General features: G+C 35.6%; 1 protein-coding gene across 6 annotated transcripts in view; it reads right to left on the bottom strand.

Annotated features, from left to right (window-relative positions):
* Positions 1–3,907: 3,907 nt before the first annotated feature.
* The window catches only part of SEC24B (SEC24 homolog B, COPII coat complex component), a 90,361-nt gene continuing 67,002 nt past the window's right edge, over positions 3,908–27,266 (bottom strand). For 4 of the 6 annotated variants that reach the window (XM_047718189.1, XM_047718190.1, XM_047718192.1 and 1 more), the window contains 16 exons: positions 26,501–26,627; positions 25,803–25,912; positions 23,534–23,646; positions 21,399–21,517; positions 20,972–21,027; positions 20,520–20,726; positions 18,181–18,304; positions 17,595–17,753; positions 16,764–16,937; positions 15,583–15,693; positions 13,972–14,147; positions 13,214–13,351; positions 9,424–9,528; positions 8,528–8,620; positions 5,055–5,158; positions 3,908–4,801 (listed from right to left, as the gene is read on the bottom strand). In XM_047718189.1, the coding sequence (XP_047574145.1) occupies positions 4,687–4,801; positions 5,055–5,158; positions 8,528–8,620; positions 9,424–9,528; positions 13,214–13,351; positions 13,972–14,147; positions 15,583–15,693; positions 16,764–16,937; positions 17,595–17,753; positions 18,181–18,304; positions 20,520–20,726; positions 20,972–21,027; positions 21,399–21,517; positions 23,534–23,646; positions 25,803–25,912; positions 26,501–26,627 (2,031 nt within the window). In that variant the 3' untranslated portion in view covers positions 3,908–4,686. Of the gene's footprint in view, positions 4,802–5,054; positions 5,159–5,582; positions 6,118–8,527; positions 8,621–9,421; positions 9,529–13,213; positions 13,352–13,971; positions 14,148–15,582; positions 15,694–16,763; positions 16,938–17,594; positions 17,754–18,180; positions 18,305–20,519; positions 20,727–20,971; positions 21,028–21,398; positions 21,518–23,533; positions 23,647–25,802; positions 25,913–26,500; positions 26,628–27,266 lie in introns of those variants that run through there. The other 2 variants (XR_007125195.1, XM_047718191.1) reach the window with 2 other exon arrangements.

The following is a 27,266-nucleotide window of genomic DNA, read 5'->3' as shown; positions in this document are numbered from 1 at the left end:
ACAGTGTAAAAATAAGCATATAGACATCACTACACACTGATCGAATTTATCAACAACCTACACAGCTACCAAGCTAAAATAAAGGTATCTGAAAAGCAAAAGTAGCAAAAATCATGAACATCTCCCAACAGTTACGATGCACTCATAAGGAAATGCCTGAGTCCTGGCTGGAGGGTAGCTTCTGTCTGTTGTCTGAGAGGCTCTCTGTGGCACAGTAATTACACTTTTGGGAGTTTTTGCAAAATTATCAACCTTGCATGGGAACCAAGTTTCTTAGGAGAACAGACATAGAATCTTGAGTAATTTTAATACTGCTTCATGCTTATGATTTTTTATTCATAAATGAGTGAAAAAAAATTTTAGCAACCTTTATCAATTCACTTAGTGGTTCCTAGTAAGGAATGCTTTTTGGCCTCCAGATGGACATGAGTAACTACATAACTATGCATTGTTTATGATGGAAACTAAAGAAATGGCTTTCACCTTTGGGTTAGCTCCAGACCTATCAGAAGGGAATGCATTGCCTCTGTGTCCCCAGGTCACATAACCTTCCTCGCACAAGCTGTGTACGTGTACCCTTCCTGCCCATTGGTTATGCCAAGGGCCATGTCTTATAGATATTATAAGGCAGAAGTGAAGAGGAGACCCAATTTTCTGGTTGATACAGATTCTATCTCTGGATTCAGAGCTAAAAAATGAATGACTCATAAAATATCTACCTACTACTTTTATTTTTCAGGACGACTCAGTCTCTTGGAGCAAAGCTTGTGTTTTTTTCTTCTCCCTTAACTCTTCTTTCACTTCTCAGTGATTGCACTCAGAGTATCTGCAGTGTTGTTTTCAGCTTTTTTTTTTTACTTTGAAAGTATTTTTAATGTCTTAAAAAGTTACTTTGAATAGAGGACTCATGGCTTAGTATTACATGTCGTTAATTAATACATGCATGTCACAGCCTCACGAGTTGACCACAATAGATTCCTATCCACAAACAGCTTTCAAAGAGTTTTTTGCACACACATATACATTAATGTATAAATAAACATAGAATCCTTCTTCCACTGATTTGTGGACTACGCTTAATTTGTTCTATAGAAGTATCCCATAAAACTAGCTTGGAAACATGCTAGTAACATCCCTACAACATGTAAATATGAATGTAAACATCTCTATAAATTGAACTGTATGTTCCTATTCAACAATGTATAATAGGAGATTAGGAAATTTTTCATACCACCTGGGATAGTATTTTAAAATACATCTCTTGGGCGCCTGGGTGGCTCAGTCGTTAAGCGTCTGCCTTCGGCTCAGGTCATGATCCTGGAGTCCTGGAATCAAGCCCCATACCAGGCTCCCTGCTCAGCGGGGAGCCTGCTTCTCCCTCTCCAACTCCCAGTTTGTGTTCTTTCTCTTGCTCTGTCATAAATAAAGTACATCTCTTTGGTCAACCTCCTATCCAGGTGGTGAATATGATTTGAGGCAGAATTGCTGTGTATCGAGAAAGCTCTCCCAGGAAATTCTCTTTTCATTCCCACGACAAACACTAAGAACCTCTGACTTTAAAGACAGCTTCAATCAACTGAAAAGGGGCTCAGAACTCCTGGAAAGCTCACCTGTTTTCTTCACAAATAAGTGGCCAGAGACTAGAACTAATTTCCCATCTCCTATGACGATTAACCCATCATGTCTATATTCCTGTTGATGTCAGTCTCTACACATTCTAACAAACCTGGCTGTGTTTTGAGGACACAATTTCCTTATAAACCTTTCAAGAGGTGTCTGTTTTTGTTTTTTTAAAGATTTTATTTATTTATTTGACAGAGAGAGATCACAAGTAGGCAGAGAGGCAGTCAGAGAGAGAGGGGGAAGCAGGCTCCCTTCTGAGCGGAGAGCCTGATGCGGGGCTCGATCCTAGGACCCTGAGATCATGACCTGAGCCAAAGGCAGAGGCTTAACCCACTGAGCCACCCAGGAGCCCCAAGGTGTCTTTTTTAATCTCAAACCTTTGCTAGGCACCCTTCAGCTCCTCAATTGTTGACATCCAGATTATCCTTTCTCTTTGCCCACCCCAGGTCCTCTGAGCTCATGCCATCACGCCAGAAAATCCCCTACTCCCTTATTTATAGTCCCCATCTCTCTATAACTATTTCTTGTCACTTATTTTAATAGTCAAATGAATGGTCCATTGAAAACCCTGGATTCTAAGTTCTGACCTCCTTTCCCCTTGATCTTCTACGCCACCTCAATAACCCACTCCCACAGACAGATCCTACATTTCTGTCATTACCAAATTCTAAACTTCGCTCAAATCTCAATTTCAAGCATCCCATATACTGACACCACTTCTTGTCTTTCCATCTCATTCTCTCTGGTGTCCATATTTTAACAGCCCTTTGACCTCAAGAGGACCTAAAACTACTAAGCCCACTTCCCTTTCTCTGTCCATCTCCCATTTTGCATGCCCCTCCTTTAAATGAGTCCCTCTTTTGTCCTTTTTATGTGTCTTCAATTCCCTTGTACCAACCATGCTGAAATCCAACCGTCTATCATGCAGCTGAATGCGGCTAGAGGAAAGAGGCACAGCTAAGCTAGATGGTTTCAAGCACATGACTCATACGCCAAGACGGGGCCTCAGTGCTTCCTGACAACCCTACTACAGGCCACTCATTGATTCAATTGCTCACTCTCCTGGGTAACTATTTCTTGAAACCTCTCCTACTTTTCCCCTTCCCCAGAGAAAACAAGGGCAATCTGAAAATAATTTCTATATTCGCCTGTCACTTGGATGCCTCTCCTTCCAGATATCCAGGTGGGTTTACATCTCTGCTCAGCTGTCACCTTTTCAGAAGGGCCTTCCCTAGTTACTATCAAAAATGGCATTCTTGATTTATCCAATTTTATTTTTCTTTGTAGCATTCATGTCGCCTGACATATACTGTCTTTTCTGTAGTCCTCCACACCATTACTCTAAACTGTAAGCTCTATGAAAGTGGGGATTTTGTGTTTTGTGCCTAGAACAAAGTCTGACAAGTATTAAGTGCCTATAAATATTTATTGAATGAAAAACAAAATACCCAGACAAAAGATTTTTGTTTTTCTTAAAATAGAAACGTGACACTTTTTGTTATAAAATTACAGTATTTAGCTGTCCTTAAGAGTGTTGTAGTTTTCTCTAATGTTTAGTAAGATTCACTCTTCCTGGAGGCAGCACGGTACAGAGACAAATACAGTCCTGGGGGTGAGGGCAGGATGGGAGTAGGCGGTGGGTGGGGAGAACATTTGGCTTTTACTATTAGCTCTGTCACTAATTAGTAATGTCATTTAGGGTGAGTCATTTAACCTCTCATTTCCATCAGGGAATGTGAGAGAGTACTTTTATTTTTATCTAAAGGAAATACCACCAAACACAAAACCAGTAAAAATCACTCACTACACACACCAAAAATCTTGTTCCTTTCAAAGTTAATTGATGGGACTTTCATAGTTATAAAACAGAATTCCATTCCACAATCTAATAGATCATTAATAGTTTTTATACTAAATATGCTGTTAGCAAATGAGAGATTTTTCTCATTAGAATAAAATCACTCTCAAAATTCAAGATGATAATCATAACAGTCAATTAAATAGAAGAGTCACATATGTCATGAAAATTTTCTTGCTATGAATGTACAGAAAAAAATGCCTAATTTAACTGAGAAAGACAAATTAAGATTATACCTAGTCAATACTCATATGTATTTTAAAAGTGACATTGGTTTTTTAGAATACAAACAGAATGAGTACTTGGTAATGTCCAGAAACTAATAAAAATGAATGGATTCAAATACTACTAAACTCAAGTAGTAAACTCAACATATCCTATATGCGAAAGTAACACCAACCCTCCCCACAACAAAAAAACACCAAATATTGTCAAGCAAAATATTTTTAATTAGTAGGCTGATCATAAATAAATCCACATAAAAGATTTAACAGGATTACAAAGAGTTTTGTATTTCTTTTGTGGACTCAATTCATAATACGCATTAGTCAACCTCATTCTTCAACTGTGACAAAAGGAGTTGTCATCCAACAATGCAGCACAGTTTAAGCAATTCATATTTTGTAGTTACATTTTTACATTTTCTTTACAAATGTAACATTTATGTACATTATATATATATTTTTCTATAGTTCATGTACTGAAATGCTACCTTTTTTTTTTTACAGGGAAAATATTGAATTCATGAATACAAATCATTCCTTGTTAAAAAGTAATTCATATAAACAAGTAACATGGTACCACTGCCTTTTGGCATCTCTTGTCAGACAGAGTTCAAGTCCGGAAGAGTTATATTAATTATCAGAAAAAGGAATTGATCTAATTTGACATTATGACATATCATTCCACAGAGCTACCTAAATGTGCCGGCTTGCACTGCTGAGCTACTGGAAATGTGCAGAAACCAATTCAAAATGGACTCGGTGAAACACCATCATCAATACTATTAATTCAGGCTGAAGAAAACCTGTCAAGTTCTCTCTTCCCCTTCACCTTTTGCCAAAGCCTCAGGGTGCTACACTATACGCACTCTGTCTTGTAACAGCAAACGCCTTTGTTTCAAATATCCTAGATGTGCTTCCCTGACAGATTACGCTTTACCTAGGCTATGGGTCTTTTTCTTCATATTCAGATTTTATTCCACTTCACTTACAAATCTGCTGCTGAATGTGAAGCAAAAATTCATAGTAAGAGAATGCGGCTTCTGTTCGGTCTTCAATCAAATGTTGAAAAAATTCTGTTTTGGCAGGACTCTCATCTCTGAAATGAAAAAAAAAAAAAGGGGGGGGTATTTGTCTAAAAATCACATCATTACAGAGTAATTATATATTTAAAAAATTACTAACACGTGGGGGCTTTAGGAAAATGGAACATGGCTATTAATCAATTAACAGCATTCTCCTATTAGTATATGTTTTCATAATATTATTTAAGGTTTGCTCTGAAGACAAGCAGTTTCACACAGACTGCACAGGATAAGACAATTTCATAATTAAGTTACAGAAGTACTTACTTTACCACGTGAAGAACTGGGCTTAATGGTCTGTTATCTCTAAGCCAAGTTATAAAGGATCTTGCTCTTTCTGATGAAAGTGTATCTAGCTCTGGAAGATGAGTCTGGTAAAAGTAATACAATTAGGAAATTACTTCCTTTCTTATGGACTGTAGCAAAATTAGAACTAAATCATGATTCATTCCCGTTACCACCAACCAACTGCCAGCACTCTATTCCCAGACCTAAAGCAGCAACCAAAAGGGGGAAATTCAAATTGTTCACAAATCTGTTTGTATTTTTCTGGGTAAGTTAATAAAACATGTTTCATTCATTCGTTTTTAGAGAGTGTGTGTGTGCACATGCGCAAGCAGGGGGAAGGGGAGCAAGGAGAGATAAAGGGAGATGGATAGAGAAAATCTTTAACCCACTGAGCCACCCAGGCGCCCGTGGATAGAGAAAATCTTAAGCAGGTTCCACACCCAGTGTGGAGCCCAAGGCAGGGTTCAATCTCACAACTCTGAGATCATGACCTGAGGTGAGATCAAGAGTCAGATGATTAACTGACTGAGCCACCCAGGTGCCCCAACACATGTTTAATGATATGTTACTGATATTTTGCCTGCATATATTTTTTCTAACTAAGTCAATAAAACATACACAATGATTAGTATGTCACTGGTATTGTACTGTACTTTTAGTTTCATCTAAAGGAAACATGCAAATGAAGGGGGTTATCACTAACTTCTAAATTTACCCAACAGTTATAGACTCCATCCTCTTCTAAAAACAGTTATTCTCAGAGAATTGTGTGTTTCCGTTAGTCCCTAAAATTTAAGCGCAAGGGACATACAGATGGCCAACAAGATGCATGAAAATATGTTAGTCATCACCAATCATCAGGGAAATGCAAATCAAACTACAATGAGATATAAAAAAAAACACCCCCCTCCCCACAATGAGATGTCACCTCACATCTGTCAGAATGGCTGAAATCAACAACACAAGAAACAACAGGTGTTGGTGAGGATGGGAGACGGGAATTCTCTCGTACTTGTTGGTGGGAACGCAAACTAGACAGCCACTGTGGAAAACAGTATGGAGGCTCCTCAAAAACTTAAAAATAGAACCACACTACAACACAGCAACTGCGCTACTAGGTTCTGACCCAAAGGATACAAAAACACTAATTCAAAGGGATATAAGAATCCCTGTTTATAGCAGCATCATCAACCATACCCAAGATAGGGAAGTAGCCCAAGTGTCCACTGACTAATGAATGGTTAGAGAAGAAATGATATATATGTTTCTCTCACTTATAAATATATATAATATATACACACCCCCGCTGGAATATTACTCAGCCATAAAAAAGAATGAAATCTTGTCATTTCCAACAACATGGATGGAGCTAGAGAGTACAATGCTAAGCAAAATAATCAGAGAAAGACAAATACCACATGATTTCACTCTTCTGTGGAATTTGAGAAACAAAACAAACAAGCAAAGGGGAAAAAGAGAGAGGGAAAGTAAGAAACAGACTTTTGACCACAGAGACTCTAGACTATAGAGAACAAACTGATGGTTACCAGGGTAGGGTAGGAGGGGTGAAATAAGGGATGGGGGTTAAGGAGAGCACTTGTGATGAGCATCTGGTGGTATATGGATGTGCTGAACTGCATTGCACACCTGCAACTAATATAACACTGTGTATTAACTAAATGGAATCAAAATAAAAACTTAAACTACATGCAAGATTCTTTTTAAAGACAAAGAGTTTATTCTTATATATTTTATAAATTGAATAAATATATATTACAAAATAGAAATATTTTTGTGTATGATTTTATATGATGAGAGGAAACATTTATAAGTTTCCAAAGCCAAATTAATAGTAAACTAAATCACTCAAAATACAGCATGTAAAACAAAAAAATTTAAATAGAAAAGCTTTACTTACTGTTATTTTATCTTCTTAATTATGAGTGAGCCTGAACATTGTTTCATAAGGCTACTACTATATTTCCCCCCTGTAAATTGTCTATTCAAATCCTTTGCCCATTTTTCTTTTCCTTTTTTTCTGAAGGGACCAGGGTATCTTTTTCTGAAAGATTTGTAAGACAACTTTTTATACTAGAAAAATTAGCCCATTCTCAGTCCTGAGCTACATACAGATAACTTTCTGATTTTGTTGTCTGTCTTTTGGCTTTATTTATTTTACCACATAGAAATATTTTAGTTTTTAATGCTATCAGATTTATTAATCTTTTTCATCATTGACTTACAAAGGCCTTATCCATTTTAATACAGTAAAGATTATTTTTCTAGTATTTTTTCTTTAAATATATTCATTAGCACATTCTATTTTTCATGAATTAGATCCATTTCTGACCTCTGTTTTGTTCTGCTTATATGTTTATAATGCTAGTATCACAGTGCTTAAATAACTACAGCAATAAAATAAAGTTTACTATTTTATTTAGAACTTCTTTTTCATATGCTTTTCCCATTTGCTGACTTTTTTTCCTCTTTTCAAACTTCTCCTTATTAACTTCATTTGCTGAGTCTTAGAAGTGAACTCTGGAATTAGTGTATCAAATTAAAAAAAAAACAGAAATAGACAACAGCAATTGTTTGCTATTTGTAAACAACTGTGATTTTGAAATCGCAATATCACAATCAGAATGTGATAAAAATTACATTGATTTTAAATTAACTTCAGGAGGAAGGACATAACTACAATATCCAACAGTAAAGTAGGCCTTTCCTATTAATTACAGAGAACTATTTTAGGATAATATTTCTTTGGTATTGGTTAATAAACATATAGTAAATGTCCACTGAAAAAATTACATTTATTATCAATAAAATAACTTAAATCAGAAGTTAAGTTGTTGGAAAACATTTTGGCAGTTCCTCAAAAAGTTAAACACAGTTTACCATGAGACCCAGCAATTCTACTCCTAGGTATATACCCAAGAGAACTGAAAATGTGTGTTCACACAAACACTTGCACATGAACTGTTCATACTAACACTACTCACAAAGCCCCAAAGTGAAAAACACCCAATGTTCATGAATGAATGACTGGATTCAAAAATGTAGCCTAACCGTTCAATTACTACTTAGTCATAAAAAAGAATGAAGTATTCATACATGCTACAATATGAACTTTAAAAACATCATGAGAAGTGAAACAAACAAACACACACAAAAGCCACATATTATGGGATTCCATAAACATGAAATGGCAATGCCAGAGAGACAGAAGGTAATTAGTGGTTGCCAGGGGAAAGCAGGAGGGTAATTTGGAATACAGTTTCTTTTTGGGGTGTGTGTGTGACAGAAATGGTCTGAAATTAAAATACTGGTGATTATTGTACCACAGTTGTATACTTTATGACAACTGAAATGGTGAAGTGTGTGAATTTTAGCTCACTAAAAATTTTAAACAAACAAGCATACAAAAACTTAAAACTGTAAAAGGCACTGACCATTTTCTGTGGTATTGATGCAAAATTAGGATACCCGAGTACATCCTCTATGAAGTGATTGTCACAGCTTTTTCCAATCCAAATGTAAAAAACCTAAAATGAAAAAAACAACAAAATATTAAAACTCCCTAATCTGAAATTTTTTATAGCTACTTTTCTCAAAACTATCAAGCAGAAAAGGGGTAAAATATATGATCGCAGTTAAGTAAGAGCAAACATAAAAGTAAAAAGGAAACCTGTAATTGGTACATTTGGAATCTGTATCCAGGAATCTAGAGTGGTTCATATCTTCTTAGCTTAAATTTCAAGAATTCCCATAAACTATATTTTACCATCTTCTATCTTTTTTCCCTTTAGAAGGTAGTATTTTAGCCAAGATAACCAAGTATTTTAGCCAAGACTATTTTTCCTATCCACTTTTTCAGTTATTGTCTATTTTAACTAATGGGCTCTCCCACATCCACCCTTTTCCTGCTCAAAAGGTATCAGTTATGAAGTCATCTTGACCATTCTGATACCCTTCACCACCATCCTGCCCAGTGACTTCTCCTAAACTCCTAATTATTACTGGCATTTCAGGCAAAGGACAGAAGTTGAAATTGATAGACTACTGAGGTCCCTTTGAATTTTGGGATTCTAGATGGTAAAATCCTTAAAGACAGAACTTATTTCTTTATTTTTCTATCAAGTATACATTATCCATACAATAAATAATCCATGATAATAAAACGATATCCAACTAGAAAAGTCTAAAATAAAATGACCTCTTGTGCCAGGGACTAACTTACTGCCTTTCTGTTCCTTATTTCACCTTTCACTGCCTGATCTATGATCATACGTGTTTCTCCTTTTGCCCGCTGGAACAGTGTTAAACTTTATCAGTAGAGGGTGCTTACAGAGCCACAGTCCATAAGGAAAGCGCCTTCTCTTGTCAGTTTTTCTGCAGACAATTTTTGAAGAGGTGGCTGAGGTACAACCTTGTCATTAACATGTATTGCACCCTGAAAAAAAAAAAGATGGAGTGAGCTTATATAACTATCAGCACAGTGTGGAACATAATGGCTACTAGCTCTTTATAAAATACTGAAAAATGACACTTGAGAATTTTGTAAGATGCAAAAAGTTACTGATAATACATTACCACCTTGACTATAGAATCAAGACACTCAAATGTATTCAAGTTACAAAGATAAAAACATGATGGGGCACCTGCGTGGCTCAGTTGGTTAAGTGTCTGACTCTCGGTTTTGGCTCAAGTGGTGATCTCAGGTCAAGAGATCGGTCCCTGTGTTGGGCTCTGCATGAGGCTTGTGCTAAGCAAGGAGTCTGTTTGAGATTCTTTCCCTCTCCCTCTGCCCTCGCCCTGCTTGTGCATGCTCTCTTTCTAAAATAAATAAAATCTTTAAAAAACAAAGATAGGGGCGCCTGGGTGGCTCAGTGGGTTGAGCCGCTGCCTTCGGCTCAGGTCATGATCCCAGGTCCTGGGTTCGAGCCCCGCATCGGGTTTTCTGCTCGGCAGGGAGCCTGCTTCCTCCTCTCTCTCTGCCTGCCTCTCTGCCTACTTGTGATTTCTCTCTGTCAAATAAATAAATAAAATCTTTAAAAAAAAAAAAAAACAAAGATAAAAACATGAATATGTAAAATGATCTGTCCACTTTCTTCCCTTCTGGGATCTGGATACGTTAAAAGTACGATTATTAAATCTTCTGGAAAGCAAGCTACTCTTTTACATTTCTTAAGGAGCAAAATACAGAAGATTCCAAAGAGTAGTTTTAACTCTAGGAAGAAAAGACACTACGTATTTGCATATTAAAAATAACTGCTGGACATCAGATCTGGTTTATAATATAATCAAAACTGCACTTGTATCAGAGAGAACATACCTCAACATAATGAAGGCCATATATGAAAAACCCGCAGCTAACACCATATTTAATGGTGAAAAACTGAGAACTTTCCCCTTAAGATCAGGAACAAGACAAGGATGCCCACTCTTACCACTTGTACTAGAAGTCTTACACACAGCAATCAGATAGCAATGACAAAAATAAAAGGCACCCAAATCAGTAAGGAAGAAGTAAAACTTTCACTACTTGCAGATGACAAGACAGTCTATACAGAAAACCCTGAAGGGGTGCCTGGATGGCTCAGTGGGTTAAGCCTCTGGCTCCCACCCGCTCCCCTGACCTCTCTGCCTACTTGTGATCTCTCTCTGTGTGTCAAATGAATAAATAAAATCTTAAAAAAGAAAAAAAAAAAAAAAGAAAGAAAGAAAACCCTGAAGACACCACCAAAAAATTCTAAAATTGATAAATGAATCTGGTAAGGTTCCAGGACAGAAAATCAATATACAGAAAACTGTTGTGTTTCTATACACTTATAATTAAGTAGCAGAAAGAGAAATTAAGAAAACAACCTCATTTACAATTACACCCAAAACAATAAAATACCTAAGGATAAACTTAACCAAGGATGTAGAAGACCTGTTTGCCTCATGTAGAAGACCTGTTTCTGAAAACTCTGTAACACACTAATGGAAGAAATTGAAGATGACACGAACAAATGGAAAGCTATTCCATGTTCATGGGTTGGGAGAATAAATACTGTTAAAATGTCCATACTACCCAAAGCAATCTGCAGATTTAATGTAATCAGTATCAAAATAGCCACAGTATTTTCCAGAGAAATGAAATAAATAATCCTAAAATGTGTATGGAGCCACAAAAGACCCCAAATAGCTAAAGCAATCTTGGAAAAAAGAACAAAACTGGAGATATCACAACCCCAGATTTCAAGATATCCTACAAAGCAATAATAATCAAAACAGTATGGTACTGGCACAAAAACAGAAACATAGATCAGTGGAATGGAAGAGAGACCCAGAAAAAAAATCATGATTATTTGGTCAATTAATCTTTGACAAAGGAGGCAAGAATATGTAATGGGAAAGGACAGGCTCCTCAACAAATGGTGTTGAGGAAACTGGAGAGCAACACACAAAAGAATGAAACTGGAACCCGAATATGTGATCTGAAGCTGTAAAAATCCTAGAGGAGAGCACTGGCAGTAATTTCTCTGACATTGGCCATAGCAATGTTTTTCTAGAAGGTCTCCTAAGGTGAGGGAAATGAAAGCAAAAATAAATCACTGGGACTACGTAAAAATAAAAAGCTTCTGCTCAGCAAAGGAAACAATCAACCAAACGAAAAAACAACACACCGAATGGGAGAAGATATAGCCAATAAACTGAAAAGGTTTAATATCCAAAATATATAAAGAATTTATACTATTATTTATATAATAACAAAAACCCAAATAATCCAATTAAAAATGGGCAAAAGACATGAACAGACATTTCTCCAAAGACATCCAGATGGCCACCTGACTCATGAAAAGATGCTCAACATCACTTATCAGGGAAATGCAAGTCAAAACCACATGAGTTACCACCTCACACCTGTAATAATGGCTAAAATAAACACAAGAAACAACAAATGTTGGCAAGTATGTGGAGAAAAAAAGAACCCTCATGTGCTCTTGGTGGGAATGCAAACTGGTATAGCCATTGTGGAAAACCATATGGAAGTTCCTCAAAATATTAAAAAGAGAATTACAATATGAGCTATTAATTTGTATTTACCCAAAGAATACAAAAACACTAATTCAAAAAGACATATGTACAAAGTACGGAAGTAATCCAAGTATCCATCAACAGATGAATGGATAAAGAAAAAATGGTGTACACACACACACACACACACACACAATGGAAAATTATTCAGCCATACGAATGAATGAAATCTTGCCACACCATGGATAGATGTAGATGGTATAATGCTAAGTGAAATAAGTCAGTCAGAAAAAGACAAATACCGTTAAGATTTCACTCACATGTGGAATTTAAGAAACAAAACAAATGAACACACACAAACCAAAAAACCAGACTCTTAACTATAGAGAACTGGCAGTCACCAGAGGGGATGTGGGCGGGGGGTGGATAAAGGGGATCAAGAGTATATTTATCATGATGAGCATTGAGTAATATACAGAATTACTAAAGCGCTATATTATATACCTGAAACTAATACATAACACTATACATTAATTATACTGGAATTAAAAACAAAACAGGACACCTGTCTGGCTCAGTCTTGTTAAGGCTTTGCCTTTGGCTCAGGTCATGATCACAGAGTCCCAAGACTGAGCTCTGAGTCAGGCAGGATCCCTTCTCAGCAGGGGAGTCTGCTTCTCCCTCCTCCCCTTTCCCCACTTGTGCATGCTTACTCTCTCACTCTCAAATGAATAAATGAATAAATAAAATCTTAAAAAAAAGAAACCCAACAAAAATAAAAATTGTACTCTGATCACAATAAGAACAGCCAATATCTACAAAATATAAATGGAAATGTCCACTCTACAACTTACTTTGTAATAAATATTATAACCAAATCACAAGGTGAATTACTTCCTATATTTCTGAAAACTCCATAACCACAGACAGTATCTGACAGTCCTATTATTCAACCAAATTCATAGCTAGTGTCCTTATTTAATGTATTATTACTATCATAGGGAAAAAGCAGATGTAAAAAATTGTTAATAATACATTAGTAGCTTAGCTGTAGAATCAAGACACTCAAATATATTTAAATTACAAAAATTTCAAATACACTAAAAAAATTATACCTCATCTGTCAATCTGTCTATCCTGTATAGGTTGGGGTGAATCATTTTCATCAGATGAACGAGCGGTTGACACTTTATCTGACACATGGCATATACACGATCATCGAGGCGTGTGCTTGTACCCGTTCTAAATGCTTTCTATAAAACAACAGCAACACCGTATTTTTCAAATAAAACATAAATATAGACAAATATCAAAACAAATATATATACCATCACAGTATGAAAAAAGCACAGCCTTCAAATAGACCTGGATTGAATTCTCAGCTCTGACATTCAATAGGCAGATATGTGAGCTAGTTATTTAGCTTCTCAAAGCTATATTATCATTAAGAAAAACAGAAAAAAACACCTCTGTAGGCTGCTGTAAGGATTAAATAGGATGATGCATAAAAAACAACTATTACAGTGCCTGAGACTTGGAAGGATGTTCGATGGACAGTAAATCCTCTCCTTAGAGTCTCCTTCCAGAAGCACATACATTATTAAGAGTGTGCTAGAAGCACACCATTATTCAAGCTGCTCACATACTGAAGAGTGAGAGCATACAGCTTCATGACAGTCATCATTTGTTTTTATATACTTTTTCTACTGGTCTTTTGTTTTTCAAAACTTTTCCAATGCTAAGTTGTAAAACTATCTAGTTAATTATTAAAAACCCCAGAAAACCTAGATTTCATTTCTTCATCTATGTACTGAGAAGGTATGTAATGTGTCTGATACATGTATGAAATGTACCAGTGTAGACAGAGAGCTACCTGTTTGAGAAGTGCCAAAACGTAGAGGGGAAAGAGCTTGAGGGAGCTGGGTGCTATCAGTGCGGAGTGCTGTAAATTCGAGACCGTTGAGCCATACGCAGACAGGGAATCCACCACAGCATTCACTAAGGCATCTCTTGCATCTGACAGGCTGGACGAGACAGACCGATCAACAGCTGTAACGCAATCACAGTGAACATGGATTTAACCACCAGACTCCCATGAATGCTACAAGGGATAAAATTTACATGCATTATTTAAGAAACCAACAAAAATTCTGCTTTTAGGAGAGAAAACTAACATTTTACTTGCCCCTTCATTTTGCAAGTGTCTGCTCATTACACAATTTTTGGGAAGTAAATCTGCATAATTCTCACAATCAGAACAGATCTAGATTATTTTGGATCTTTTTGTCTTCATCTCTTTACATCTGAAACCACTTAACTGCCATTGATATTAGAGAATGTGTATCAACCATTTACATCTGAGAAAGCTCTAGGGATGGTGCAGTTACTCCAGTAGAAGTCACATGTATAAAGTATCATTTTTTTTCTGCATAAACAATGTAAGTTTTACAATCTGAGTTATCCCTTGTGATTCTCTGAAATCTTTATCAAAGCATTCCCAGGTTAAGGAAACAAAGAGGGCAATTGAACATAGGTTCTCACACAGACAGTGAAAAGCCAGATATCAGTGTGAAACTTATTTTCTTCTAAATACATATTTTATTAAGCTAAAGATAGCCTACAGATATGCTCAAGTATTAAAAGTAAAACTACATTGAAAAACAATCAGTTATAATATACTGAATTTGAAATATAGATAAAAATAATTAAAAATTGGCATACTTTTGTAAATGCTATTATAATTTTCCCAAAATGAATAATAATGACTATTTTTCTCTAGGACTATATGAAAAATAAAGTTCATTTCATGCCCCAAGAGAAAATTCACTGAAAACCAAACACTCAATGTTACACTGATTCCCCAAAATATTTTTTTTTTAAATTTACACACAATAAAATTTATGTTTTTGGGTGTAACTGTCCAGTGATTATATGTCAAACACACAGCCATATAATCACTACCATAATCAAAATACACAACAGTTCTATTACCCCCAAAATATCCAGTGGTATTGCCTCACTGTGGTAAAATCCCACTATCTTTAACCCTGATAATTAATGATCTGTTTGTTCTTCATCCCTATAATCTTCCCTTTTCCAGAAGGTCATATGAATGTAGAGCTCCTTTCATTTAGCATAATGCCTGTGAAAGTCTTTCGTGTCTACTGACATAGCATCAGTTCATTTCTTTTTATTACTGAGTTGTATTTCCACTGTATGGATATACCATGGTTTGTTCCTACTTTTAACAGTTGAAGGACATTTGGGTTGTTACCAGCTTTCAGTGATTATGAAGCCCTCAAAGATTTTTAAACTAACGAATTAATAAGAATTATAAGAGCAGTCCAATTCACAGTGCTGTAAATGAAAATGGAGAACGTATATATCTTCTAAGTAAGGGATTTGTAGGGCAAAAAAAATGCCCAGGTTTCAGTTTTTAGGACAGAAAACCACCTTTCACCTGTTCCTTCAAATTTTCACTCACCCATGTTTGCCAGGAGGCAGATGGCAGCCTGTACATCCACTCCCGCATATACATCTGCGAGTGAGCTTACTACTGGCAAACACAGCGTGTGCACTCTAATTCTCCGCTCACCTACACGGAAGGAGGAAGCAACATCATTGCAGAAACACATTGGGCCAAGACAAAAATAAAGCAAACAGGTCAAAACATTATTCAAATTACCATTCCAATTGGATTAAATCACCCATAGGATTCTGAAATGTGAAAACAAAGTGTTACAAGTAACACTTTTTTTTTTTTTTTTTTTGATATTTTATTTATTTGACAGAGAGAGAAATCACAAGTAGGCAGAGAGGAGGCAGGCAAAGACAGGAGGGAAGCAGGCTCCCCGCTGAGCAGGGAGCCCAATGCAGGGCTCAATCCCAGGACCCTGAAATCATGACCCAAGCCGAAGGCAGAGGCTTAGCCCACTGAGTCACCCAGGTACCCCTCAAGTAACATGTTTTAAAGAAAAATAAAACACTCTCTAAATCTGTGGACTATGAACCTATACTGTATTTTGTATATAGCTGAACATTAAGTTCTGGTTTTTATTTTAATATCGATCATTCCAAATTATATCCAACATAGTAAAATGTCAGAAAACTTGACTGTCGGGGCCCCTGGGTGGCTCAGTGGGTTAAAGCTTCTGCCTTCAGCTCAGGTCATGATCCCAGGGTCCTGGGATCGAGCCCCACATCAGGCTCTCTGCTCAGCAGGAAGCCTGCCTCCTCCTCTATCTCTGCCTGCCTCTCTGCCTACTTGTGATCTTTGTCTGTCAAATAAATAAATAAAATCTTAAAAAAAAAAAAAAAGAAAACTTGACTGTCAAATAACTAATATGGGCCTTATGTGCTAGGCAGAATTTTTTATTATATGGGGCAAAAAATAATGCTAAGGATGACATAACTGGATTTAGCATGAGTTTACCAGACACATATGACCCTGAGAATACATGACTTCCACGAGTCAAAAAAGATATTAAAGATTCAAAAATGAGTTAAAAAAAACAACAACAAAAAAAAACAATCGCATATTTGATTAACTATGCAAATTCCATTTATCTCCCATTGTATGTTCGTTCATTCTCTCTCCCCATTTCCCTAGCATGTAAAAGGAGGGGAAAACTACTACTGATTTTATTTCCTGTCTGTTAACATTACCTTTGCTTGATGTATATAACAGGGCTGTCTGAAAGCACACTAAGGAAGTATCTGTCAAATTTTCTTCTATTGACAGTTGTACTGCAAATCCAGCATCAGGATTGATGTTGGCAAGGGATAACAAATCAGTGGAACGGACAAAGAAGTTTCCATGAAAAGTGTGCATTGAAAGACCTAGGGAAGAGAAAACTTTTTATAAAAGATGAAGTACCAAAAGTATCTTTATCTCAGGCTGAAGTTACTTTTTAAAGTAAAACCCATCGCTGATTTTTGAATCAAAAGGGTAACTGGAGAGTAGGACTGGTGTGTTAGCAGAGGTTCTAAATACCAGTTCAGAAAAAACAATACAGGTTATATAAAAGGGAAAGTAGACATTTAACTTGTATTGATAACTGATCTTATACATTCTCATATGAAACAAATGGTAGTTACTGTGTAACTCATGTAAGAATTAAATTTAGAGAGGAGATTCCCTTCAGCAAACATTCACATGAAACTGAGGTAAAGACTGAATGATTACGAAGGCAAAGATCACTCATCAGACAATTTTCATTTCCAATCTTCCCTACTCCTCTAATTCTCCTTCTAAAATCACCTCCAATGTGGCTTTCTCTTAAGTTCTTCCTAATAAAGCAAACATTACTTTTGCTTATTCAAATTACTTAAAAAGCTGGGCAATGATTATTCAATAACTACATATATTTAAAAGAGCTTACAGCTACCTGGATGAGGCAGAAAGTTCTTCATGATGAAGGATCATTACAAGTAGTCATCGGTAATTAATTTTGACGAAAGTATATAATATAAAGCCTATCTTTAATAATTTCATACCTTTCGTACACCTTATTCTCATAACCGCTTCAAATCCAATTTTTCTTGTGAGATACCGTTTTAGGTCTTTTTGTAACTTTTCTGCTTGTGAAGGATTGTGAGTATAGTGGAAAGACGGGTAATAATAGATGCACCCTGCAGAGTACTTGGACATGCAAGCTTCAGAGAGAAACAGAAAAAGTATTAGCTACAGAAATAAGAATATCCTGTAATAATACCCAGTAATATCTTACTTGTCCAACACTAGAAGAGATTCTATGTCATGAACAAAATCTGTCATAATGAGAAAACCTAAGCGGTCAAAAGGATAATACATAAATCTGAGCAAACACAAATATTTGTAAAGTATGTGATGAGGTTTATTATTAAGCAAAATGGTAAAGGAATTAGATTTTAAAAACAAAGAATAATAGCGTTTTAGATATGTATAGTGCTTTACAGTTTACTGGTAATTTTCACAGATTGTATCTATCTAATTCACATGCTTTTTACCCCCAAATGTTGAGAACTCTTAATAAAGAGTTTAAATTTGACTACATGCTAAAAGCGTTTATGTAAACAGATGAATGTGACGATATCTCCTTACCTAGAGAAGCAAGATCAGAATACTGTGAACTTAAAAGGAACAGATCCACTGCAGTCTGCTGCCCCGAGCAATCTAAAGCCAGTTTCTTATAAAAATCAGTTGCAGGGCCAAGATGTTGTACAACCTAAGTCAACAGGTCATAAAGTAAGAGCTAGAAACCTTGCACTGGACACATATTTCTACGTCTCTCTTACAATAACGAAAAGGCTATCCTTCGTCCTCCTATCAAACTAAGTTAGTTTTTTAAATGTCGAGATAGTTGGCACAGATCCTTTAAAAATAGTAATAACTGCTAATATTTATAAAGCACTTAAAAAGCACTGTTTGAGATGTTTTATGCAAATTAAAGTTACCTACATTTTACAGATGAGGAAACTGAGGCAAAAACTAGATTAAGTAATGACCGATTACACAGTTACTGAGTGGTAGATGCTGGAAGATATACCTGCCAAGTCTGGCCCCTGATTGAGTGCTGTTAACCACCACTGTACACTGTTCGTAAAGATGTTTAAGAGTCAGAGGTTAAAGAAGGCTTTTCCTACTGGTTTAAGGACACTTAAGCTGAGAAGGTGGCAACCGAGAGGAGTTAAAAATGTAAGAGCCAGGCTCCAAGTTCTTCATTACTATCCTACGTTACAAAACAAAATGTTTCAATCCTCTTAATTATAGTGTAAAATTACTATATTAGAGTTTACTCCGATATGAAGAAATATGTAAACCAGCACAGGCATTTAAGCTTTTGAGTCCCAGGCAGATAAAGAATATTTCTAGGAGTTAAATGAGAAAAACAAAACAAAACTGAAGACTTCACTAACACATAACTACCCTCCTGTGTTCCAAACCCCTCAGTATTCTATAATGGACTGCAATGGATCGAGGAACTGAGTGATAGCTATACTTGATGAGTTTAAAAAATATACTTGCCCCAATTTATTTTAAAATTATGTTTTCTGAAAAATAACTTAGAAATGCAGTTTCTATGAAAGTGAAATACAGCACTATTCTTCCCTGGCAAATTGGTGAAGAATAAAAAAAAGCAACAATACTTAATGATGGCTAGAAGATTTGAGAGTCTTTAAGGGTACAGTTGATAAAATAAAACAAAACAAAATAAAAAAAACCCCACACAAATAAAACACACTAATAACTTAAATAAAGCTTATACTCTTTGACCCAATAATTTTACTTTTAGGAATTTTTCCTAAGGAAAAACTGAATATGTGGCTAAATATTTAAGGTACTATTAAAACTGCTAAATTCATACTCATAATTATTTGCAGTAATATTTCTTTGAGGTCAGACAAAACTTACACACAGCACAAAATGATTCCAGTTCACTTACTATTTGAAATAAGGGATTAAAATACTCTAACAAAATCTTCATATAAAACTCAAGTAGTATTCAGCCTCATAGTCTTCCTTTAATAGTGAAAATACTGGAGACAACAATTTAGTAGCTAGGAGGCAACTAATTAAATAGAGTACATTTATATTTACTAAGAAATATTTCTTACTTTATTTTTGAAAGTTTATTTTTTTAGTAATCTCTACCCTCAAAGTGGGGCTTGAGCTTACAACTCTGAGATCGAGTTGCATGCTCTTCCAACTGAGCCAGCCAGATACCTCCAAAAAATATTTTTTAAAGATAATTTCCAGGGACCTCAGAAAATGCTCACAATATACTCTTTCAATGAAAAAAAAAGCCAATTAAAAAATATCCTGTATATGTATGATGCCCAATTATGCTTATTTGTACGTGTTTATATAACTGAACACTTTTTAAAAAAAGATCTTATTTTTTAAGTAATCTCTACCTGCAATGTGGGGCTCAAATTCAAGACCTTGAGATCAAGAGTCGCACGCTCTACCAAGGGGGCCAGCCGGGTGCCCACAAACACTATTATCTTGACAGTAAAGATTACTGATGGTTTAATTTGTTAGGCAATGATTTGTATTACCTTTGTACTTAAATGTTTATTAGTACGAGCATGTTAAATTATAATATCTCAGATTCAGTAAGTATTATCTCTTGTATAACATGAAAGAGCACTGCGGCCAGAAAATCAAGTTACATCTTTACTATTAGTTATTCAACCTTTGGCAAGTTTAATCTGTTTTCCTCATCTGTAAAATGAAAGGATTAGAGGAAATGATTTCTAAATTTCTATGACTTGCAAACCAAGAACTAAAACAACACAAAATGATAATCTGATTAAACCTTCTCAGCAGAGTTTCTACTATTAATGAAGTAGAAAAGTAGAGGAATGAACAAATAGTCACACGTCTATAGAGGTACAAACACCATCTTAAATATGACCAAGAAACCAAATATACAATACCTTTGTGCTTGATCTCTGATTAGGGTCTTCTCTGGACTGCAGAAGTCCTGCACCCAAGGAAGGTAACTGTGTCTGAAATACAGACACACGGCCACCTGTTGGAGACATTAATTTAAAGGCAGCCTGAAGCGCAGGACCAAGGGCACTGTGTGTTTCTCTTGTATTGGTGAACATATTTGGTAATGCATTCAATAAGTCTTTTATAAGCTGGGAAAACAAAGATTAAAAATTGAATTACTGAGAGGGCAAGGAAATTTTCTTCTTTAAAACATTCTGGAGTATAATATATCCCACTCTATCTTGGGGGACTGTAAATTGAGGGGTCAATAGATACGCTATCTACATTATCTATGTGATATTTACATACCAAGTAAACAAATGTTAAAGACTTCAGTCAACAGTTGAAATAAAAGAAATATTTTTATACTTTAAGAAAAAAAAATCTGTCTCACCTCTTTACTCTCATATAGATTCACAAGTAAGCTATCCGGTGTAGGTAGGAAAACATCTAAAGGGAAGAACATTTATTTTAATCAACAGATAAATCAAGTCAAAGGAATATCATCAATTTAAAAATCTTAGTTTTTATCTGGCCATATATAATGGGCACTATAATACTGCTTATATATCCACTCTGCATACATTTTATATGTGTGTGCACACATGTATAAGTACATACACGGGCCTAGAAAACTCAGAATGAAGTATTTCCCAGGGAAATTTTTTTTTCCCAGGAAACCTTTTCCCCTCCCAGGAAACTTTTTAAGACAAATATCAAAGTACAACAAATTATCCTTACAGAATTATGACATGATATACTGTCAAACAAATAGCCTCAATTCCAAAATCTATAGTTAGAAAGACTTACTCACTGCTTACCATCTATATCAGACACAATCAACATTTGAGGCTGTGATAATCCTTCTTGTAAATTGTAGAAATGAATAGTGCTATCGAAGGTCATAAATCCTATTCTTGTTCGTGAATCTCCAGGAAGCCTAAGGATAAAAAGGGCAACTTTAAATTCAAAGTTTTCAGTTGCATATTTTATTTTAAAAAATAATAAAATAGTAAACTAAGTCTAAGAATAATTACATGTGCTTTTCCACAGATGACAGGAAGTTATTCCTCCCTAGACCAACATACATCAGAGAAGACCAAGGATGAAACATCCCATTTTCAGATGAAAGTACATGTTTAGAGTTGGTATTTCAGAAAACTGAACCATAAATAATAAACCAAAACTAAAAATGAAATGATTAGATAATCGAAGATTTCTGGGGTGCCTGGGTAGCTCAGTCAGTTAGGTGTCTGTCTTGATTTTGGCTCAGGTCAATGATCTTAGGGTTGTGAGATCAAGCCCCGAGTTGGGTTCCATGCTGGGTATGTGGAGCCTGCTTGGGATTCTCTTTCTCTCCCTCTTCCTCTGCCCCCCTCACGCACACTTTCTCTCTCTCTCAAAACAGAACAAAAAACCCCCAAAGATTTCTTGCTAACTTTCCTGTAAAACACACTCCTTTAACTAAAAATCTACTCATATTTTCAGTTCCAATATTACAAAAATGAGGTATCTCTCTAGTTTGAACAGTTTAAGGGAAGAATGACATTTGAGTACTTTCCAAGAAAAGACAATGTAATGTAAATCAGATTTTAATGTAGAAATTTTAAATAAAAACCACATTTAAGAACATTAAGACATTTTATCTATCATCAACCTTTTAGAAGTTTTCTGTTAGAACTCAGTATTCAAAAGTCAATGCCTTGGCAAAAAAGAATAAATTACCATTTCGTTTGGATGCCTCATCTTAAAAAGGTATGTTTCTACGTACCACCAATTATATTAGCAGCTGTTATATAATTTTATATATAATAATTATATTATTTTAGCAATATTTTAAAAATATTTTTTAATATTAGAGGATGCCAAAATAGTGTGCATCAAAACAAGAAGCATTATTCCTATTATGCATGACTGATCAGGCTAGTCAGATGGTCTGCAAACAAGGTCAAAAACCACTTCAGAGAACAGAATGCACCAAGTAATGCAAGTATTTAGCTTGCCAATATAGGTCAGGATTTATGATGTTTCTACAGACAATTCTTTGTTCCTCTGAAATTTCTAAGGTCAATGAGTGTTAGGGTAGTTTGTTACCAATTAGAATGGAGACTATGTATCTACTCTATTCCAAGCTCAAAATTCAGAATTGAGCTGAAATTGCTCCACATCAAATTCCTTTCTCAATGTTGTTATCACTAGCCCTTTCCAAAAACAGGTTACCTTTTTTTTTTAGTTTCCCAATGCTTCTATTTTCTGCTTAATTAAACATATATACATGTTTTAAGTGATTTTCCATTCCCAATTTTGTCCTTTTGGTTTTGCATAGCCTACTTAACTCACAAATAGTTACTCATTGGTCTGGCTCCTATTTCTAGGGTTATACATCCTCACACTGTTCCAGCAAGCTGACTCTACAGTTTCAAAACTATCTTTTTGCACAGTCTTCCATTGCCACTCACTGCTAGAGCTCTATCTGAATTAAGCACCTGTGACTAAAACCAGGGCAAATGCTTTAATAAGGATAAAAATATAAGAATTCTAAGTTATCAGCAGAAACTAAAAGGAAGGGGCACCTGGGTGGTTCAGTGAGTTAAAGCCTCTGCCTTCAGCTCAGGTCATGATCTCAGGGTCCTGGGATGGAGCCCCACATCAGGCTCTCTGCTCAGCAGGGAGCCTGCTTCCTCCTCTCTTTCTGACTGCTTCCCTGCCTACTTGTGATCTCTGTCAAGTAAATAAAAAATTTAAAAACAAAACAATTTTATGATTCAGATACCATGTTATAAAGTGCAGTAACCGAAGAAGCAAGACCCTTAGTCTGAGGTGGACAAGAAGTACTCTTGTAGTGAGAGATAAACGAAGTCAAACTGTAATTAAAAACTAACTCCATAAATTGCTAATAAACTTTCACATTTATATATATTTGTACACACACATCATGAGTAAAAAAATTTCTTACTTGTCTAGATTTTCTAACAATGACTGGCACAAAATTGTCAAATATCCAGCTTCTACTGCGTTATGAGATACATCTAGAACAAACAAGTAAACTGCAGGTTGAGGAGGACGAAGCTGAAAGGAATGAAAATAATGTACTTTATTTAGCAGGCACAATTTATTCTTTTTATAACACTATTATTACTGAATATTTACTGAGTAAATGACACACAAAAAATACACAAATAGGAGGACTGGCATTTTATTAGATCTTATGTACTAATGAAAATGACACTCCTTTAGCTTTTTTCTTATAAAGTTGGTTATGGATTAAGCATAATAAGGCAGTTGTTAGGCGCGGCTGGGTGGCTCAGTGGGTTAAGTGTCCAACTCTTGATTTCGGCTCAGGTTATGACCTCTGGGTTGTGAGATCCAGCCCCACATTAGGCTCTGCACTGGGCATGGAGCCTGCTTAAGATTCTCTCCCTTTCCTCTGCCCTTTACACCAACCCAGCTTGTGTGTTCTCTCTCTCTCTCAATTAAAAAATAATAATAATAAGGAGTTATTACACAGTAATGGTTAAATAAATGGGCTAATGTTTACCTGGTAGAGTGTTGATTGAGATTCATCTTTCAAAGAAAAACATGAGCTTATTTTTTAATATGAACACCTCTATCCCTTCCCTAATCCAGAAAAACACTTTTTTTATATTTACTTTTTAAAATCGGACAATAGTATTAGCCACTAGTACTAGCTCTAGGGTTAGCTGGTCATGGCTAAATCCCAAGGGTTAAATGCCAAGTATAAAGGAAGTCCTGTGATGGTATTCTAAGGATGTTAAGTCATTATCTGCTAGAGATATATACTGAAGTACATATAGGTTAAATGATATGTATAAATTCCAGGGTGGTGTGAGGGGAGGGGATATTGAGGTGGGACTGGGGATAGATGAAATATATCTAGTGAGGGGTAAATAATAGTTGAATAGTAGTAAATATAGTAAATATATCTTGGTGAGGGGTAAATAATAGTTCACTATACTATTATCTCTTTTTTGAAGTATGCTCGAAAATTACTGTTATAGAAAGTTGAAAGGATATAGAAAATCTTTTTTTTTCTTAATATGCTGACCAAGGATCACATGGGTCATATGAGAAAAATTAAAGATTAACTTCTTGCTTTACCATTTCAATTAGATTAAGATCCTACGAAGTCAGACCAGATTTGGGAATGTTAAGTTGTAAAGAAGGTAAGAAGCTGAGAGTAAAAATGCCCAAGAGAAAAAGTTTACTATAGTTAATATGGAAACAGAGAAGGAAATAGTAGTTTAAGTGAGCAGATGCTAAAGCGGACCCAAAGGACCATAAAAACTACAAAAACCAAGAAAGAAATGGGCCAAACAGAAATTTAATACACATTAGCTGTCTCTGTTCACCTTTCCGCCCTAGCAACACCTTCCATTTTTGTAGACAACAAATATTAGTGATGAGGTACTGAAGAAATAAGTGTAAGCTATTATAAATACATTTAAAGTGAGCAGATACAATAAAGAAGATGAGCAGAACTTAAGCCAAGAATTTGTTTTTATAAAGGGAAAATAATGAGTCTTGTAGTACAATTAAAGAGACGGTAGGGGGCGCCTGGATGGCTCAGTGTGTTAAGCATGCATCTGTGGCTCTGGTCTTGATCTCAGGGTCCTGTGATGAGTCCCACAATGGTCTATCTGCTCAACTGGGGAGTCTGCTTCTCCCTCTCCCCTCCCCGCTGCTTGTGCTCTCTCTCTCAAATAAATAAAATCTTAAAAAAAAAAAAAAAAGAAAAACAAAAGAAAAGTAGAATTTGATGATAAACTGGAAAGAGAAAAATTAAAGTCACTGTCCACTTATCTTGATATCTGTACTGGGTGAATCAGTAAGATGGTGATCTCTTTAAGAGCCTGAAAATTGCACTTTGGCAAAAACGTGAGTTTTTCTGTTTGAAGGTCTTAAATATTACATGTATTTATTTTCATTTCATGTCAGCAATTAAATCAAAATGGCAACAATATTGTAAATAGTCCTTATCATAAAAAAACTACTAATGTTTCTTTCTGACATAACTGCATTCTTCTAGGACATCAAGTAACCTTTACAATTATAGAGTTTTCTATTTGTGAAGTATAAACTTTCAGCATTATTTAAAAAAAATTCATACTGGGGACAATTCAAACTTTCCAAGAATTCGCTCAAGAGCAAATTATAAATGACAATACAGTTATAGCCCACGACTCATTTTTACACTGAGCAGTTACCATGTAATCTGAAGAAGCAATGAACTCCACAGTTGAATTCTGTACTTCTGGTCGTTTATGAGGCTCTCCGTAAGATCGAGTAAGGGGATTATACATAAATTCTTCAGGAACTAGGTAAAATTTAGAAATCCAGTACAAATTTAGTAATATAATTTGTAACTAAACAAGACATATGCATACCAAGAAATAAACATCTTTACCATCAATATTTGTATAAGGTTTATAATGGTTCTGTGAACATCCAATGATAAAAATGCTCTTTAAAATTATATATCAAGATAAAAAAAAAACTTATTGTGAAATCAGGTAAGGAAACCAGGACACAGGTAACCTTGCTTCTTAGGTTTATGTCCTATTTATTTTATCACATGACACGGAAAAAAACCAGAAACGCAAATTTGAAAGCAATGATACTAAGAGGACCTAAGAAATCACTAAAGGGGATAACAGAGAAACATGGCACAATTAGTCTACATGACCTTCATTGCTTGTTTTGTGACTATTTTTTTACTTTGCCGTTACTGTCACTCTCCTCATTATCAATCATCCCCAGCCAAGATCAAGTGTCCCTAGCCTATATTCTCACATAAAAAGTGGCATGAAAGTTTTTAAAGCAATGGAGACCAGCTAATGACCAAAAAATGTCAAAATGTTTAAAATAATATTAGACACACTTATTTTAAGAATCTGAAACTCACCGTCATTAACTCTATAGCACAAATTGCATTTCCATCTCCGCTGATCAATGAATGATACAAAAGGGTTGATATATGTTCGACAAGATCGGCACCTCACAATGGTATTTGATGTTATCACTGGTAATTGCTAGGAAGTAAAATAAAGATGCTGTAGCAGAAAAAAAGCACTTCAGGGTAAAAATGGAACACATACTGCTCTGCTCCACAGACAGAACAGAAAACTGTAATAGTGTTCTGAAATGGAAGCATTTTCATAAAATCCCGTGATATGCTGAGCAACACAAGCAGCCATCAAGTTTTCTCCTTCTCTGTCACAAATCGTTAAGATAACACCAAACCAAATGCAGTAAAAGTTACTGACTGATATGAAAAGCCTGGTTGGCCAAGAAAATAATTTAATTTGGAGCTCATCAGCTAGCCTCCAGAAACACCACTGAGAATGAAACACATACCACATAGAAATGTTTTTGTGTCTGCTGCCTGACAGCACCTAGTCCCAGAGCATAAGGCACTGTGCACTAGATGGCCGCCACAGTCCTGACGGGGACCAAGGCCACAAGAACCAAGCACAGTGTGGCTTTTAAAAGAAGTAAGTGGAAAAAAATTTTTGTGTGCGTGAACAGTTTCAGGTGACGAAAGGCAGAAATCCTTCCTAATTCGAATGAGTTGTTTTTTTAAGAGGGTGAAAATGTTATGGTGCTAAACTTAACAAAAAAGAGACCATTGAAAAGCTGGTAATTTTAGTGATCTTTTCAAGTGCTGAGGG

This window comes from Lutra lutra, chromosome 2 (assembly GCF_902655055.1).
Source record: "Lutra lutra chromosome 2, mLutLut1.2, whole genome shotgun sequence".
In the NCBI taxonomy this organism is placed as follows: domain Eukaryota; kingdom Metazoa; phylum Chordata; class Mammalia; order Carnivora; family Mustelidae; genus Lutra; species Lutra lutra.
This window is presented reverse-complemented; position numbering and strand designations above follow the sequence as displayed.